Genomic DNA, 18,967 nt, shown 5'->3' with positions numbered 1-18,967 from the left:
CAATGTGCGTTCGAACACAGACATGCGCACCATAAGTTTTCCTTATTATCGTGGTTTAACTCTAGTAAATGATCGAACTCGCCCAGTACTTTCAAATTCAAAAACTTTCAATTTACTTTAAAAAAAATTCAAATTTTACACGTTCTTTTTACAGACGCAATACCTCTTATAAGTGCTTTCGAAATTTGACATGTAATTCAGGAAGAATAATTCGTTGAAGAATATACTTATACACCTAGACTAGTTTTACCCGGAGAAATTAGAGATTGTAGACTTTAATTCTTTCTTTTTTAATTTTTTTTTAAAATAAATTTTGAGCTGAATCCGGCGACCATCAATTTGTACAGAAACGTCGTAAATAAATTCTGGAAATGAAATTAATGAAGATAACACCTGCATTTCGCGATATCTAAGAACTTTAAATCTGAGGATATTACATAAGCAATACGGTCGTATCCCCCTACCAGTCTGCACCTCTGATCCTTCGACGCATAAAATAACGTAAAAACTGGTGACTCTATCGTAACTGTTGATAAAATCATAACGAAAACCAGACTCGTTAGCAAGTCTCTGTTTAGGTCTTTGTTAAGGTACAGAGAGCTGTTCAACAACTTTGAAATTAATGCTGAAAAGAATAAAGAAATAGTACTTAAAGCAGGACTGGATGACAGACAGACAGACAGAACATTTATTAATGACCGGAAAGATTTCAGGGGCAACTTTCTGAAAAGAATCGAGAATCGAGAAAATATTCAGTATTTCCGATAGCCTAAATACATGTACATGTAATAGGAGAAAAATCAATAACATGAAATTTAAACGAATTTGAAACAATAAAAATTAGCACTATTTGATTGAGTGACAGATGACATCGAGTAAAACTTTGAGTGAGTCAGTCATATAAATTCTACAGAGTATGAGTTGATCTATCAGATTTAAGCAGTTTTACCTAAGCTGATATTGAAAAAGTTGATAAAGCTGATATCAAAATATTTTGTATGAAACTTTAAATGCGCATTACTTTATTTGTTATCACAATATTATTTTATATTTTCATATCAAATGTCTTTGAGGAAATATATAAGACACACGTATACACCTAAAAATGTAATTAATTTATCTTTTTAAAATGCTATGTATAAACTTCCATAAAATAGTGTCTGACAGTGTTCTTCATGCTTCACATGCTAGTATATACATGTGAACACATATACATGAATACCGAAAAGAAAAATTAAAAAAGTATATATTATATATAGAAGATTACAGTACTTTCACCGAGGGCCGGACATTTGCACTATTAAAACACAGACAAAAACATGTTATAGAAAACTCCCCAAAGTTAACCGGCATGTAAAACAGATTTTTACATATAACAATGCCTGGGTAATAAACATGACTGTATTGTACCCCTACAGCTCGGACAAAGGATACCCGCTTCCATGATTTAACACAGAGCCAGGGCACCTGTAACTTATTTCCCCATTAAACGAGAAAGGAATCTCCGTTCAGGGCAGTTTAACGTGGAATCCATACATATTACAATGGCTAGTTTCGGGGGTAACTTTCAAACTTTAATGGTTTTGTTTTTCTTGGGGTAAGAAACGGACCTGAAAGTTATACATGTACACGTATCTCAATGTCCATTCTGTAAAATGAGGCGTTAAGTTATTTTGACGGATACAGGGTGTTTCAAGTATTTATTTATTTACTTGATGTACAGACACACACACAGATATATAAACCTCAAGATGTTTTTCCATTTCAATGTGCATTTTGCTTCTTGGAATGACATGTTTTTGTTTAAATTTTTCTTCTTCAAAAAAATACATGAGAGAGAGAGAGAGAGAGAGAGAGAGAGAGAGAGAGAGAGAGAGAGAGAGAGAGAGAGAGAGTACATCATAGAATATAAAATTGAAATAATGACTGTAAGGAATAGGTCATACTCCGGTCAAATACTTATATCTTTATTTCTTTACCTTTGCATGAGAGAAAAACAGGAAACACACTGGGCGCAACACAATCAGCATCACATATGTTTAGCGTATCCCACTAGTATCATGGAAAATATTTACAAAATTAATTTAATATTCTTTGAAATATTTTGAACTTTCTGATTTGTAAATCAAATCTAGAATGCATTGTCAATGTTTGAATACGAAAGTGCATACCACATATATCTCTCTCTCTCTCTCTCTCTCTCTCTCTCTCTCTCTCTCTCTCTCTCTCTCTCTCTCTCTCTCTCTCTCTCTCCTCTCTCTCTCTCTCTCTCTCTCATTCTCTCTCTCACATTCGGCCGGTATCTTGATATATTCTTAATCAAATTTTCATAATTGATTTGATTTGAAAGCTGGGTTATTGGTGTAAAATATCTGACCATGACGTCCTGTGTTTCCCACATAATGGTGAAAGCATGATTTTAAACACCGGGGGAAAAAACCTCGTATGGGGTTGGATTGATTTCAAATTGAGCAGAAATAATACATTTATTTGAAGTGCAAGCGGTAACCTCAAGGCATGTTTTTCAATTTCAGCTTAATTGATAGTATACACAAAGTAACTACAAATAATTCAAGGACAGAGCGCTGATTCAATTATAAATGCCAAAACAATTATAAATCGAGGATTACATTGTACCATAGAGGAAGATACATGCAATTAATGATTAGATAAAACCTTCTAAAGCAATGTAATTTAATGCCCTCATGTATTTAAATGTCTGGTATGATAATAACTTGGTTAGCCTTTTTAATTTTTCAACAAACCTTCGAATTTTTTAGTTAATTTCCTATTGCTAAAATAAATATCCCATTCCCCCTCCCGAAAAAAAATCACACGATATTTTGAGATTGCGTAAATGGTCAAATTTGGGAAACGTGAACAGGCAATAATCCTATATATATATACATTTATTTTAACAATAAATCAGCTTATCTTATGTACCCATCGCTACATGTATTTACTTATATATCGGAATATAAAAATTACACATGTTTGGTTAGTTATAGCAGTATTCCAGTTTCACAAACCATACTCTGGACTACTATCTGAGGAGAATTTTTTTTTCTATGTTCATTACTTACCCGTTTCACTACTGTAAATTCCTAATTAAACGCGAGGAATTAATATCCGCGTAAAATCTCAAAAAGCACATCTCGCGAATTTTTTTTTCGGACAGAAGTAAACTATTAGTAAAAATGATGAAAAATCGGTGTTCGCGACTTTATATTCCAGTATTCCGGTCTTATTCTATGAATATCCTATTAAGTTATGTCTTGACTTTAAAACATGTAAATATTATACAAAATTTCAGCACATGAACATCGACCCTACACCATTTACATCCTTTTTATACATTTTCCTTTTTTTCTAAAAATTTGCTACGTGAAAAAGGGAATGAGTATTTTCATTCACTTATAAAGTTTACATTAATTCGTTTCATATTGAAAAAAATATTAATTAAATATATGATCAGTATTGATTTAGAATTAACAAATTGAATATGATATGAAAGTGATTTACAGTCACTGTGAATCTTAAAATAAGTCAACTGCGTTTACCTTAGAAATTTTTTTGAAACAGCTAAGACAAATCTAAGGAACTTCCTAAGTTATAACTTACCCATATCTAAAGTTCTATGTAAGGAAACATATTAAGGAATTGCTCCAATACGACGGACAGAAAGTTTTGAGAGTTACTCCCCTTGCACTGATTCGCTCATTCATAATCATAACGTACAAAATTGATTTACTGTGTGCTTTAATATTCAAAGGATAGCACTAATATCGAGATACTGTCATTCTTGCTATAAGACTGGTAGTCTATATACATGCCAACTAATGACACAGGTTAATAAAAGGTTTTCAAATGTTCCTGACAAAAATAGAATTGGCCGGAGAAGAGAATCGACAAAAAATGAGCAAGGGATTGGGCGTTTATGGAGATGTTATATATAGTATCTTATTTATAAAACATTGAATCAACATGTACATTGTATGATTCATAGCTCTGGTTCTCTCATAATTTTGCTTTTAGCTCTGATTCTCTCATAATTTTGCTTTTACAATAACTTAGTACCTCCAAGAAACCAAGGTGATAACATCTGTGCTGTAAGACTTACGGAGGCTGCATGGTCAAAGAATTAACTGTAAGATTAGATCTATCTAAAATTTTAAGACATAATTTGTTAAGATTTTATTTAGTAAAGAAAACTTCCATATACTTAATCTTTTAAATTAAAGAATTTTCTCTATGTTTATATTAAGCTCTTCTTTTAAAGGAGATATATACAGTCTAAAAATGGCCACGACCATCGAGCCCTCAAAACAGGGAAGGCTAATGAAGTTCTAAACCAAATCGATTTCCCTTAAGGACAGTAGACGGCTGTTGAGGGGACTTAAGGACCATAGTAATTGTGTCTGTACCTCTGACAACAGTTATTATTTTAATACCAACAGTACTTTCTTCTGCATTGCGAAACAGCAACATTTACCTTGTTGAATAGAAGAGAGGATGCATTAAAATCAAACGCATAATGGTAGGAACATGTTTAAAATAAGAAAATCTGATTCGAACCATTTAAAAACGTTAAAAATTGTTTTATTATTCCTTCTATCTTGTTACTTAAGCAGAAAATGTCAGTTTGAAATGAATGTAGTTTTGCCATTCTGGCAATGAATAAGGTAAAAGGTTGGATGGTCAGCAGAAATCACATTTTTCTAAAGATTTCAAAATATACAATTTTAAACAGTAATCCATTTTAATCCCTAAGACGTATGTCTTGTTCGAATAGAGAATATTTGAAAATTATAATCATTTCATCATTATTCTTGAAAGGAATTAGAATAACAATCTTAAGCCTGTTTCTATGGCAACGGATACCCACAGCAACCAATTTTTCCCACCTTGTTACTTTTTTCAGTATTTTGAGATTTAACAAGTGATTTGGGCAGTAACATACTACGATCACTTTATAAATACTGATATTGTGAAATAATACAAAACATGTTATATGTATGATCCACCACACCCCCATCTCTCTCTCTCTCTCTTTCTCTCTCTCTCTCTCTCTCTCTCTCTCTCTCTCTCTCTCTCTCTCTCTCTCTCTCTCTCTCTCTCTCTCTTTATTTTTTTGGTGTGAAACCAAGCCTGCCTGCTTTTTTAAAACTTACTCTAAACTTTGCAGGTACATGCAAGTAATGCATGACATCATGTTTCATGAGGTAACTTGTGTAACTTTTGGCAACAGCTATACGTATATATCTGTTAAAGCACACGATCCATGCGCAGATCTAGAGAGGATCGAGGTAGTCCGCCCCCCCCCTCCCCTTCTTGGAATTTCTTACAGTTACAAATATATAGTATTATAGCCGAAAATATCCCCCCCCCCGCAAACGTTCTGAAATATTTCTGGGGTTTCCTGGAAAATTTTTCAGACATTCGACTTTAAAAATAATCTCAGTCGAATTAACCAAACAGATAATTATAATTTTCCTTTTTTTTTTCTTATCTTAGAGGGTGAAAGTCATATTTACATAAAAATCGTTCATTTTCTTTATTGTTTGAGGTATGTCTCCAAATGACCACAAATAAATTTATTCCACAACAAATCGTAACTTGATACAGAATATTCACACGTAAACATGTGTATCTTAAATGTAACAAAGCTGTTGATTTATTAAATGAATATTAGAATAACAATACACACATACTATAATTAAACATAAATCATAAATATCATGAATATTTACACATGAATTTCGTTGCAGAATAATCTAAAGGTAGCCTATAACAGCCCCGATTCTATATAAGCATGCAAATTGTTTATGTACACAGCACACATAAATCAATCAAATTAAATTAATAATTGATAATTACAACATGTATAACATTCAACAATAACAAACAACTTCGTTGAATCCTATGATTATGATTTACACTAAGTTCAATTCGTTTTTGCTCCCAACGCCTTAAATTTTTACATATGGTACATGAGGACAATTATATAGCACTCAGATCTAGCGGTAGTATTTACAAACATGGCATGAATATTCATTAGCCTGTTCATTCTGTTATTAAAATATTTATTATTTTCATAGTAAACTTAAGGAGGCTGGGTGGTCACTAAATTAACCATCAGATTTTCCTTAAATTGGGGGGGGGGATGCTAGACTAATCAAAATATCTTGACCCTCAAAAAAAAGAGATTCTGGTTACAGTTCCAGTTATGCAAATCTTAAATCTTTTACCTAAAAACCGGAAGGAGGCTAAGAGCCCCTCCCCCTCCCCCGGTTCCGACGCACCGGTGTTGTTTTTGGCCGTAAAGTATAATGATCATTTAGTAAATAACAAATCTAAATATTTTAACATTTCCTTATATCTTAATATAGAGCTTTTCGTCTAAAGAAAGTAAAAATACATGAACATATTTCACAAATGTAACCTAAAAATGGCTACCACCTCCCAGCCCTCCTAATTAATTAAGAAAATTAAAATGAAAAAAAGAAACATCTCCTTTTCACAATAGTCTTCATATTCACTTTTTTATCATTCTACAAAACAAAAAATCAACCTAACTAGGCTTGTAACAGTTAACAGCATCAGTGTCAGAAAAATTCACAATATTGGAGTCAAGAGTAAATGTAACACACTGATTTCGTTTAGGGGTCACGGGATAATTCATATCATTTTGTTAAGGTGATATGGGATTCCTACATATTGTAATATAATTACAAATCCAAAGCTTATCTATGTTTTAGCATTTCTTTGGATTCAAAATCTCTCACAAATCGATTTTAGCTTAGATGTACGTTAAAAATATTCACGTGGAACCAATTTTTATTGTTATAGCTGGATATGGGTTTTTTGCACTCACTCGATGACTAGAGAGAGGGCAGGTTTTCAATTTCTAAATTACTAACGCATTTAGTATCTCTAATCTAAAAACTCCATTTTCTTGATGAGTTAAAACATTGTTTGCATTTTTCGTAATTGCACTTAGCAGCACCAATTCGCATAAAAATCCCGTTTTCAGAAATCAAGCACCACGCGATTTTCATTCTTCTACGTCATCACAATCCATGTCACTCAAAATATTATCATCCTCTTTTTTGGAAGAAGCAGACGACAATTTTGATTCTATGCTTGACCGGGAGGCGGCGCTGCCCACAGATCGTCTCGCCCATGTCTCGTCGTCATCTTCTGGCGTGATCTGAATGTCTTGAACGATGGTCTCTTTTTCCTTCCGTCGAATTTTACTTTTGACAAACTTTACTAGTCGTCTGGAGTTATTCTTTACCTATTGAATGTTAGGGAAACAAATATATAATTTTTATATATAGTAAAAATTATATAATGTTTTGTAGAAGAAATCATTTTATTTTAAACGTTTGCCAAAAGAGCTTATTTTTGTTTATTTTAAAACTGTTAACTAGAGGTTTCTTTTATTCATTACTAATATACAATTTTTTTTTTCAAAATTGATTACTGACTCATCTGACCAAAATTGTATTCATCTATATAGTCTGATATACATGTAGTCTGATGTTTGTAAGAACGTAAAATAAAACATTTCACACAAAAAAGACATTATATTTTTACAATTTCTTCATTAGCATCTTTTTTTCCCCTGATATACCGAATATCAATTATAATTTTTTTAAAGTCCATTCAATGGAAATATAAATGTATAACTGATATCTGAAATTCTTTTAAAAATAGGGATTTTTAAGCAATGTATCTATTCATCTAAATCCAATATCAAATATCATAATAAATCCTACCCCTTGAAAACCAGCCTGGATCTTCTCTTTGGTTGTCTTAGATTGGGAGGACTCCATATCTTTTGGTGGATCCACAAAGACACTTTTAAGTTCCTACAAACAAACGAATGAAACATGTATCATATCCAACCACTCATCTCCATGATGTCTGACAAAATTCTGGAACTGGGCAGACGACACTCGCTGTCATTATGACGCTTGAATGTAATGTTCGGGAAAGCTCTTCCTAATTATGATGCTCTATATTATGTATGTGTTTGTATTGATCGCGCTCTGTTTGTATTTCAATGAATTAAGTAAACTTGGGGTTTTTAAATCCAACCAATTGACCTAGCTTAGTCAGAAGTATGTTCTACATTGTGTGACGTTATGTGTTACGTATTTGTGTGTATTGAGAAATGTGAACTGAGTTGCTATCCAACGAAATTTTTATTCTTGTTCTGTCAGTCATTTACATGTACATCATCTCTCTCTCTCTCTCTCTCTCTCTCTCTCTCTCTCTCTCTCTCTCTCTCTCTCTCTCTCTCTCTCTCTCTCATATCGTTATTTATTTTTCATTTGGAGCCTTGTTAAAAAAATATGTGTTGGTATCCAACGATTTTTCTTAACATTTAGTTCATTTACAAGTAAACAGTTTATTTGTATTATTTACAATAACTAAAACTATGTGGGGTTTTTATGAGAACTAAATGGTTGCTCTCCTTTTTTATATCTTGTATATCTTGCTCTTTCTCTCGGACAAAAAATAAGAAAAAATATTTTAGCGACATCAATTAATCAAGTTGAGTACCAAATTGAAACAATTTTACACAAAGACAAATTAATCAATGTTAAATTCTTGTTGATAAAAGGGAATCGGGATCTTATTAAGTATGCTGGGCGTATACACACTTAAGAAAAAACAAATATCTCACTTTATTTAATTCATAGACTCTAGAAAACAGAACTTTGACAGTTTGACGATTGAGTTATGTTACAAAAAGAAAGACAGGCATTTCGATGCGATTCTTCAACAAATGCTCTGATACCTGAAAAGGTGAGAGGTATAAGGTAGATACCCGATGATACCTGAGGCCCGAGTACCTATGTTGTCAAATCTAAAGCCCAATATTGATAAATAGAGTCGACAAAAAACTGTAGGGGGCATGCGTTGAGACGAGAGGCTAAGGGAAAGAATTATTTGTCTGTGAGACAATCAAGTGTCTTTAATCCTAAAAAAAATCAGTTTTATAGAATTTAGAGGTTTCTTACATGCAAATATTACGTCACATTTTCTTATTATCATTTACGACTCGTCTTGATTGGGACGAGGGGCTTAAGAATTAAAAAAAAACCCATAATAATATATCTCTAAGATGAGCTGGTCATCAAACACTGAAAAATCAGTCTGAAAATATTGATATATTTACCTTGCAAATGTTATGTGAATATGTTGATTCTACATGTACAGCTGTCCTTTATCATCTATACGTTGATTTAAGTACTTGTTTACTTGTTCGGTACATAATTACAAAACAACCAACGAAATAGACAAAATTCCTCGACAAGTCTGGGTTTAAATGTTTTTCCACAAACAAACCAATCAATAAATGATTACTAGCAAGCTTTCCAGAGGAATCATACATGTAAATAAGAGATGCGGGAATGTTCTACAATTGACAAATTGGGCCATGGAGCGTTTAGCGCATTTTAACCCAGGGGGTATATTTTTTCTTTGTTAAGTACATATAAATCAAATTTACAGCGGGTATTTACATCTTTAAAACCTTATTTTTGCCGTAATATGTAAATATAAATGGACTGAATTTTATTTATATGAACTTGAGATTCAACCCTATGGTCTAATGGTGCGACACTGATTGTCGAATTAAAGGTCTTTTAATGGAACGTTTGGCGCGCGGGAAGGGAATTGTATGGATCTCTCTTGACAACGTTTGCTTTCAGTTCATCAAGGTTATCCACCCCAGTCATTTACACGAGCAGTAATAATGGACAATATTGTGTAGTTCATTTTATAGACCGTATGCTTTATCATCAATTATTTGACAGAACAACATTAAAAAGGTATGAATATGCGATTCTTCAATACGTCATTTGCCGTTGCGGTATTCATTTACATGGGTGACAATTATACAAATAATGCGTATAATAGATGAACCAAACACAAAATATGAAATGCAAAATGACTTTACAGACATTTTTAAGGTGGCTGGTATTCAGCAAATTTCAGATCTACCTTAGTTTTTTTTTTAGTTTAGCTATTAACTATTGTTTAGTCAAGTAAAATTCCATATAAATTATATAACTAAGCGTTTAGATTTGAGTTTATACAAGTATCTATATCGTTATACCAAGCTCTTCACATTAAACCCGATCAAAGTTATGAAAAAATACTTACACAAAGATCTAACTCGGAAAAAAATGACCAAATATGAAAATACATGTAAACCAAAGTTTCAAGGCTTTATTTTACAATGGTTTCCGTTGCCAGAAAAGACTCTAATTTTGAACATTTAGCACAAACACGGGACTAGTGTATTTGTAGAGGTATTTCAGGGGATAGATAAAGATGACAGAATATCAATATATTTTGTTCCCCACGTCGACAGAATTCAATAAAAGTTTCCTTTTTTTATCTGAACTTTAACCAGGAAGTAAAAATACTGAGTCCTTGTAGATCTTTACTATAAAATATCTATATGCGCGGATCCAGAAAATTTCCATATGATGGGGATGGGGGTGGGGAGTGTGTGGATAAGTTTAAAATTTACAAAAAAAGGGGTTCCGGAGATCCTTGACATCCCTCTACATCCATGCGTATGCAACGTACGAGATATATTTATATAATATAGGTCTTTACGATACTGTAATTATACATGTAACAGTGCAAAATGAAATAAATGAGCATGGTTACATTTTGCGTCAATACATTTGCGTCGATATCAACACAAAAATGAGAAGAAAAAAAAAACAAAATGTAATAATGGTAGTTTTAATTTATTACAGTTTGCGTTATTACGTTTTGCGTTGATCTCGGCGCAAAATGTTGTAACTAAAAATGTATCAGTGGGAGTTTATTACATTTAAAGTTGTCATTACATTTCGCGTCGCTACACAGGTTAAAAGAAGTATTTCACAATTGTTGGCGTACACCTTGTTTAGTAATTCAAAGACGTATTTTTGATAGAACCTATACTATGTAGACTACTACAAAAAAATAGATCGAGCTCTGATTAAGTTGAAAAATTAAACATCACAGCTAATAACCAATTGTGTATCATTTTATCAATTCATTAATCTACAGACAATTTGGCGTATAAATAACCTTCTGTACTTTTTATTACAATTAGCAATATGCCAGTGTCTTTGAAATTGGCATGGATTTGACCTTTGGCCTTCCACGGGTTCGGTATAGAATTTCTATTGGCAACGAACAAACGACTAACTTGTTTAGTACATGCATGTATACCACAACGATACCTCTTTTGTTACCATCATCATTTGAGAAAAAATACTGGTTTCGGGTTACAATTTATCAAGATATGGATATATTTCATATTTGGATGGTACGGTTGTTTAACCTATTTTTGATTACCTGGATGAATTAAACAGTTTATATAGTTGGCACTGACAGTAAATTAACGACTTTACATGTAAATGTAGAACTTGTATACAATATAGCCGTATCATAGATCTTAATGATAGTGTAGCAATGCTTGTTATTACAAGTAAATTGGTTGTCTTATTTGCAAAGACGATCTACAAAATGATTCTAATCCATATTATCAGTAAATGGTCGATCCCCACTAAAAGGTCGATTCCCACTCATCCAAACAAAGATTGAGGCTTTTGATTTTGTTTACGAAAAAAACCCTAATGACTAAATTAAATGATTTTTTTAACTGTTCATTGGATTCCATTATCAACCCCAGCCTTCTTACTCAATAGCTTTTGTTTATTATTATTACATCAATGAAATAACCTTTTTCTACTGCTTTAGCAAATTTGCATAAAATAACTTTAATTTTATTTTCGCAGAAAATCATCCATTTAGATTTGCAACAGTGATGTTCATGTATACCATAAATAAATGGATAACTGAGAAAAATACTTTTTTTCTAAAGATGTGCTGTATGCATATTAGAAAATCAAATGCAAGAAAAAAAAAACCACAAGTTGATTTACGTGAAGTAATTTGATAGTATTTACACATAAACTTTTGCATTGAAGAAAAATATTCTATTTTACCTCCAATGTCGGTATATATTCAAATAACATTATGTGATATATTAGTAGCGGTTTCTTTAATTTTGGAGTCAGTCAATGATCTAATTCTCTTAAGGTACAAAGACTCTCTCTCTCTCTCTCTCTCTCTCTCTCTCTCTCTCTCTCTCTCTCTCTGTCTCTCTCTCTCTCTCTCCTACCTTCACTTTGAGCTCATGTTCATGAAGGGTTGTAAACATGTCGACTCTTTCCTCGTTTTCCAATTTTTCAGCATTGGTCTCCATGCTTCGCACCTTATATATTCAATCCACATGCAAATAAGCAAAGTACTGTGTACGAACGTACTGGAATAAACAAAATATCTCGCTTTGTCCTGAACAACGACTTTACACGAACAAGTCTTAAGAATTTGGAAGATTCTTAATTAAAACGTGTAAATCCAATTAGAAAAACAATGTGTTTATGCACTTGCTCTGCTATAGAAACAACGAAGTCTTAAGTTGTCAAATACACAACACGGAGGGGCAACGTTTAAAAAAGCAGGTCCGCCTTGGAGATAAAAAAAGTACCCATTCCAATCACCCGAGGTGATTTTCAAGATATGAATACAATGAAATTCGGGATGAATTTAAACAACCACATTGGCAGATTTGTCAATCTTCTGCAGCGCTGTCTGAGATCTTATCAGAATGTTATGCATTATTTAAATCCCTCTTAAATGATTTTTTCTGTCCGCTACCGGTAAGGAAAATATACAGCGCGATGTAGGAGACATCAATTATTGGCGCGAAAAAAAAAGATTATTAATTTAAATCACAGCAGAGGTTAGGGATATAAAAACGTGTTCATTTTGCACGCTTCACCCAGATATTAACATTTTTACTGGTCTTTTGTTTTTACACGTCACTTAGTCTTGTTAAACGAAAAAAAAAGAAAGATCAAAATCTAAATATTGAATAAAAATGACATAATGTAAAATAGTGAAAAAGAAAATCAAAGCCAAAAATTTCTCAACTTTGACCATTACTTTCCGATATATGATCAAATTAAACTCTAAAAATGTCGTTAAGACTAAAACAAACAATCAAAAAGCAACCCCCCACCCTAAAAAAAATAATGAAATTAAATAACCAAGATAAACATTCATAGTTTTAAAGAATTTATCAATATGTAACTCATTTATTAAAAAAAGTGCGGCAACTGATTTTACGGAATGATTTTCCTGAATAAAAATTGTTTGTATATGATCAAGAGTTGATATGAAATGTAAGCTACAAGCATATTCAGAAATCACATTTGACGAATCGGGACTAGATATGAAATGCTGTTTTGTTCATTTTATAAAAAAAAAATAATTAAACCGAATTACAAGCCATGTATTATTGTTAATTAATTGATTTACGAAAACATTGGAAACTAGTTCACTAAGCATGTTCATTGATGGCGCCGAACCAAACACTATTACAAAATCAGACAATTCAACTTGTTATAATGATTAATTATTTCATGAGACAAGCGACATTTCGATAATTATTTCTTTGTACTATATCAATGCATGTTTGCATTTTAATAATCAAATTATAGCAGTGATAGCCAGGTTACGTTTCTAGCTAAACGTGTAGTGCACGTGTACGCGGTATATTATAACAAACAATTTCAAGAAGATTTCGAAAAATGTTCATGATATATCTGAAAAATAAACCCCACGACACATGTAATTGGCTCTGGATTATGAAATAAATTTGTGATTTGGAACGGTGCAAAAAGAAAAAAAAATGGATTGCGTCTGGTACAAAAAAATATTGTTGCACTTTACACCCGATCTTCTCCAAGCGATTTTGCACAAAGTTTTAACATTTACAACTTGGAAATTTCCTATGAGAACCCCTCCTCCATCGATTTTTGCTAAATGAATTTAAACATTCCATATTTAAATCTAACGGGGGTGGGGTCGGGTGTGGGGGGGGGGGGTGGCCTGAGGCCTATTTTCGGTAATTCACACACATGAATTTTATATGTGTAAATTTCTCTGGAGACCCCCCCCCCCCTCCTCCAGGCAAACAAATTATCCCTCGGACCCCCCATAAAAACTATAGTTATTCAAATTCAATACCAATTAATGGATGTTACATGTAATGGATGACATATCAGAAATGCGTGAACGGAAAGTATCCAACATTTCTAAACTCTTCTTGTTTTTCTTTAGGAGACGCTGCATTTAGATCTTTTACAAAGCTTACAAAAGACATGCATGTAAAAAAAAAAGCCGTAGAATTTAGTTTACACTTAAAAAAATCATAGTTTTTTTTTTTGCACTATCGGCCACTTGAGATCACACAGTGTCATTTCCGCGTCAGATATGGCGATCCCCTAACAACGCCACGGGGTGTTGGGGGCAACCAGGTCTTATTTCCACGCTCCTCCCCGAGTGTTGCTCCGTTTCCATTCATAAGGGGGATCATCCTGCTCTCCTGGGGGTTGTTTCTATAGGATAACAATGGGGACACACTACAACGGCTGCGCCGATAGGACCGCTAGATTTAAATGCTGCTAATATCGCACTAGTTATCTGAAGATAAACACTGTAATTTTAAAGATCTTGCAAATAACCTTTATTTAGATAGACTCGGCATAATCCAAATGATAAGGACATTTGTATTGTCTTTATTTAAATAAAATGTTTTTATGTCATATTTGTTTACCTGGAATTAAAACCATTTGAGTATAGGTGTGCGGATGCAGAGGAAGAAATTCCCTTATATACATGTACAATGCATATGTTCTTTCTTTCTTTCTTTCTTTCTTTCTTTCTTTCTTTCTTTCTTTCTTTCTTTCTTTCTTTCTTTCTTTCTTTCTTTTACTGTCATTATGTCTTTCTCATCAGGCACGTAGCATCGTTTTTGAAAGTGGGGGGGCCAGGCCCATCCCAAAAATCTTGACAAGCAAAAAACGGGAAATTTGAAGTTTTTCAAAAATCTTCAAAATCCTAATCCGTGGGGGGGGGGGGGGGGGGGGGGGGGAGGGAGACTCAACTATACTTCCAAAAAAAAAATTCTTCCCTACCAAAATTTTTCTCCCTCCAAATCATGAAATTTCTAATCCGTGGGGGGGGGGGGGGGGGGGGACTTCAATTTGACTACTCATTTCCTAATTTTCATACCAATATTTTACTAACTTCCAAAAAAGTGGGGGGGGGGGGGGCAACTCCATTATAATTCATTTTTTTATATGTAAATTTTAAAAAATTTGTTGCTGCGAGAAAAAGTGGGGGGGCCAGGCCCCCCCTGGCCCCCCCCTGATTCTACGTGCCTGCTCATTCTCACCTTGTCTCTCTCTCTCTCGCCTGTGTTACAATGCTTAAATGTCGACTTTAGTTGTTCTCCTGGCGAACGTGTACACGTATGTCGTTGCCTGTGCAATCTCAGAAAATGTGCATTTTCTCTTCATTTACCGTAATTTGTTGCTTGAGTTTAACATATTGATTTTATGAACATTTATGAACATGTAAGGTTTCCACGTCAAGATAGATAACTCCTGCAAGTTTATTGGACATCAAGTTCCATTGAACAAGTTGATTGACATGTAGAAAATGATTGGGGGGGGGGGGGGGTAATTCAAACAATTCAAAAATTCAGTCCCATTCAGGCTCGGTAGAAGGCTTTTGAATAACGGTTTACATGTATTCATATGTGCCTCATCATGCATTTTGTGCAAGTTAGTGCAGGTCAATTGTTTTCTCAACATGTTGAGTACATGCTTTATTTTGACATTTTGTATGATCAGTCAGTCCACAAGAAACGTCTCTTAATACCGGGTACCTATTTCCATTTATATCAGGTATATGCCTAACCCCTCGGCACCTAACTGGCAGGTACAAAATTGCTCTCTAAAATAACCATCTGTGAATGTGAATTCGCCACCTGAGCCAACAAAAGTCTACCAAATGTAACCAACCAGTTTACTTAGCTTTACGTATTTACCTAATTAGTCAAACATATAGGGTTTCAATGACCATAAAATGCCATAATGTTTTCTTTTGTGTTTAAGCACACTGATTTCTAATTAAGTATATATACACAAAGGTCTTGATGTTGAAAAGAAGTACGTACAATGTACATATACATGTACCCTTGGTATTTTTTTGTTTTCTTTTATGATTTCGATGATCACGTCATGTAATTGCATGACGACTACTTATCCATACTCTTCAGAAAATTTTCAATTCTTTGTTTCCGATGGATTACCTTTAATTACGAGAAGTTCAGATTTAGTCGAGAATGAACTCTTAGTCAATGGCTGAACAGTGAGCCATAGTAAGACCCTTGTGGCAACGCACTTTGAAAAAAAAATTCAAAGTGCGTTAAATTTGGGACCAAATCAACGCACTTTGAAAAAAATTTCAAAGTGCGTTAAATTTTGGACCAAGTTAACCCACTTTGAAAAAAGTGCGTTAAGATGGTACATCAACTTTTTTTTAATATCGACACTCTTAACGGACTTTGAAAAAATATGCATAAATCACAAATTCTGGAATTGAATTTCTAATTTGTTGGTTGTTGATTTGTTAATACTGGTGAATCTACAATTTACCGTATTTGAGAACGGGGATGGTGGTGGGGTGGGGGTGAACCCAAGATACCGGTCAATCACCAGTTCAACATTTACTTGATTACAGGGAGAATTATGGACCCGTACCCCTCATTTTTTCTTCCAAAACATATGATATTCAGCAACTTAAACGCTTAAGAGCGGAAAAAGAAATATACTCTGATTAAATTAAGTACATGGAGTGATATTGGAACAACGAGCTAGCCAAACAATATCTCCATTGGTATGCTAGAGAATTTATAAGAGTTTCAACATTCTGTTTTTATTTTCTAATCAAATAAATCACATCACAATAAAAAGAAATTACATTAACAAACATTAAATTATTATAAACTACAAATGAGCATTAGGATGTGTTTTTTTTTTCCTCGCACTGATCTTCTAAAAGATCAGATTGTTTTTATATACATAACTAACGTATCCTTTTATCACATTATATTTGTTTACAAGCACATTCAATAAGCCAGTTGAAATATGTTATACATTGATCTCCATTATCAGTATATACAAATCATATTCGTTCTTGCATAGCTCAATATACCAGATAAGAAGTAAATTTGCTGCATACTCAAAGTAGGAAAATGCAGTTGCTAAGCGATGAAGTTTAGGTCATATTTGGATAATTAAAATCTCCCGAATTGTTATAAATTGTCGATATTGTCTTATGAGAAAAAAATTCTCATATAGAAACTGTTTATCAAATTAGCTGAGAATGCAATGGGTTCTTTTTTAAATTAAGATACACAAGGCTAAAACAATCATTCATTGTATATAAAAGTATCAATTATTTTGACTAAACCATTTTTTTTTCAAAGTGCGTTAATATCGTAATAATGTTTTCTTCTTCTAATATCTACGATTATTGTCTAAATTCCACATCTTCTTCTTCTTCATATAACTGCTACATATATGCCATTACAGAGATCGGTCTATTGATAATGACGTCACTATTTGTAGAAAGGGGCCCGTATAGATGTCGCTTATCATCGTAATTTTTAGAAACAAAACCCTTATAGAGATACTGACTATACAAAGTAATGAGCATGTGTTGAAAAAAGTTATAGTAAAGAGGTCTCATATAAATCACTGGTATTTTAAGACACGAGGTCCTTAAAAAGGTCTTTATGCTACAAAACAGTGCGCATTTGCAAAAAAAAAATTAGTCATTTATATAAATCGATCATTTCATTATGGATTGTCAAAAAGTACAGTACAAATGGAAAATAATGCGGCGAACATTGGAAAAAAAGAGAAACACCAGAAAAAGGTGGACATTGAATGAGAATCGTTGGTTTGACAATACGAAATCCTGAGTGAATAAAAGAGTTCAATGAAGTAACCCGAAACGAATAATACAATTAAGCTGGGGAACTGAAGACTTTTTATTAAAACGTAGAGTTAAGTCTTAGTGATATGAAAACAAGGTGAATGCAAAACAGGCAATGTTTTCAATAAAAAAATTAGTTTTACAACATTGTTCACACTCTAGTGTTAGTATAATACGAGGATAGGAAACTTGAGGTAAATGGATGGATTACGCCATTGATAGAGCTCATTTTAGGAGAAGAATTCAATAGACAGAAATAATATTGTTATAATTGTAATAATATTGAATGAAATGAATGTGCCCATGAGAAAAGTACCCTTATTGCAATTTTTTCACAATTCAAGATTTTAATCCTGTTAGATACCGGGTAATTGATTTTAATAAGAGTTCAGTTTTTTAAACTTTGTTCACTTTGATCGGCACTGAAATCTCAACGTGCTAGAAGATATAACGAGGACGTGTAAAAATGTAAAATAGCTTATTAATCAAAACAATGGAGAGTCGTTGAGATAATTAAAATCACGTCACACGGACATAAACCGCCCTCATCTATACAAAGTCTTGCTGCATTTTGTTTGCTTACCTTATTTCCTGCTATTTGAAAACATTTAAACCACTTGAAGCATCATTTGATTTGTTCAGTAATGGAGATGTCTTGTAGTGTTTTCTGCCTTCTAATGTCGACGTTCTTTGTCAAAATTTAGCATTTATACCAATAGAAATGAAAACATCATAGAAGTGTGGCCAATACAAATAGAGAAAAAAGTTAATATTCTGTAGGATAGAGTTCTAATGTCATAGATATTTTTAGAAATAAGATCCTTATAGAATAGAAGACTCTACCAAATAGTGAGCATGCGCAGAAAAAAATATTATTTTAATTATTTATTTAAAACAAACAACAATTATTTCATTATGAATTGTCAAAGATTACATTACAAATGGAAAATCATAGCATGGAGTGCATTGAAAAAAGATAAAAAAACACCAAAAATGTGGACACTGAATGAGCGTCATTGGTTTGACA

At 33.0% G+C, this 18,967-nt stretch overlaps 1 protein-coding gene across 1 annotated transcript; it reads right to left on the bottom strand.

Moving 5' to 3' along the window:
• Nucleotides 1-5,529: 5,529 nt before the first annotated feature.
• On the bottom strand, nucleotides 5,530-12,653 carry LOC105320491 (uncharacterized). Its single transcript, XM_011418436.4, has 3 exons — nucleotides 12,206-12,653; nucleotides 7,782-7,874; nucleotides 5,530-7,297 (listed from the first exon to the last, which is right to left on the bottom strand). Exons 1-3 carry the CDS (start codon nucleotides 12,287-12,289, stop codon nucleotides 7,055-7,057), a joined length of 420 nt encoding a protein of 139 aa, XP_011416738.2. The 5' UTR covers nucleotides 12,290-12,653; the 3' UTR covers nucleotides 5,530-7,054.
• Nucleotides 12,654-18,967: the final 6,314 nt, after the last annotated feature.

Source organism: Magallana gigas, chromosome 10 (assembly GCF_963853765.1).
Source record: "Magallana gigas chromosome 10, xbMagGiga1.1, whole genome shotgun sequence".
In the NCBI taxonomy this organism is placed as follows: domain Eukaryota; kingdom Metazoa; phylum Mollusca; class Bivalvia; order Ostreida; family Ostreidae; genus Magallana; species Magallana gigas.
This window is presented reverse-complemented; position numbering and strand designations above follow the sequence as displayed.

Bases quoted from the DNA above. Each gene is read 5' to 3' on its own strand.
- LOC105320491 (XM_011418436.4), bottom strand. From the start codon at position 12,289: ATGGAGACCAATGCTGAAAAATTGGAAAACGAGGAAAGAGTCGACATG. The intron at 7,875-12,205 runs GTAGGAGAGAGA...GTTTGTTTGTAG, and splicing joins AACATGAGCTCAAAGTGAAG to GAACTTAAAAGTGTCTTTGT. The intron at 7,298-7,781 runs GTAGGATTTATT...AACATTCAATAG, and splicing joins TCCAGGCTGGTTTTCAAGGG to GTAAAGAATAACTCCAGACG.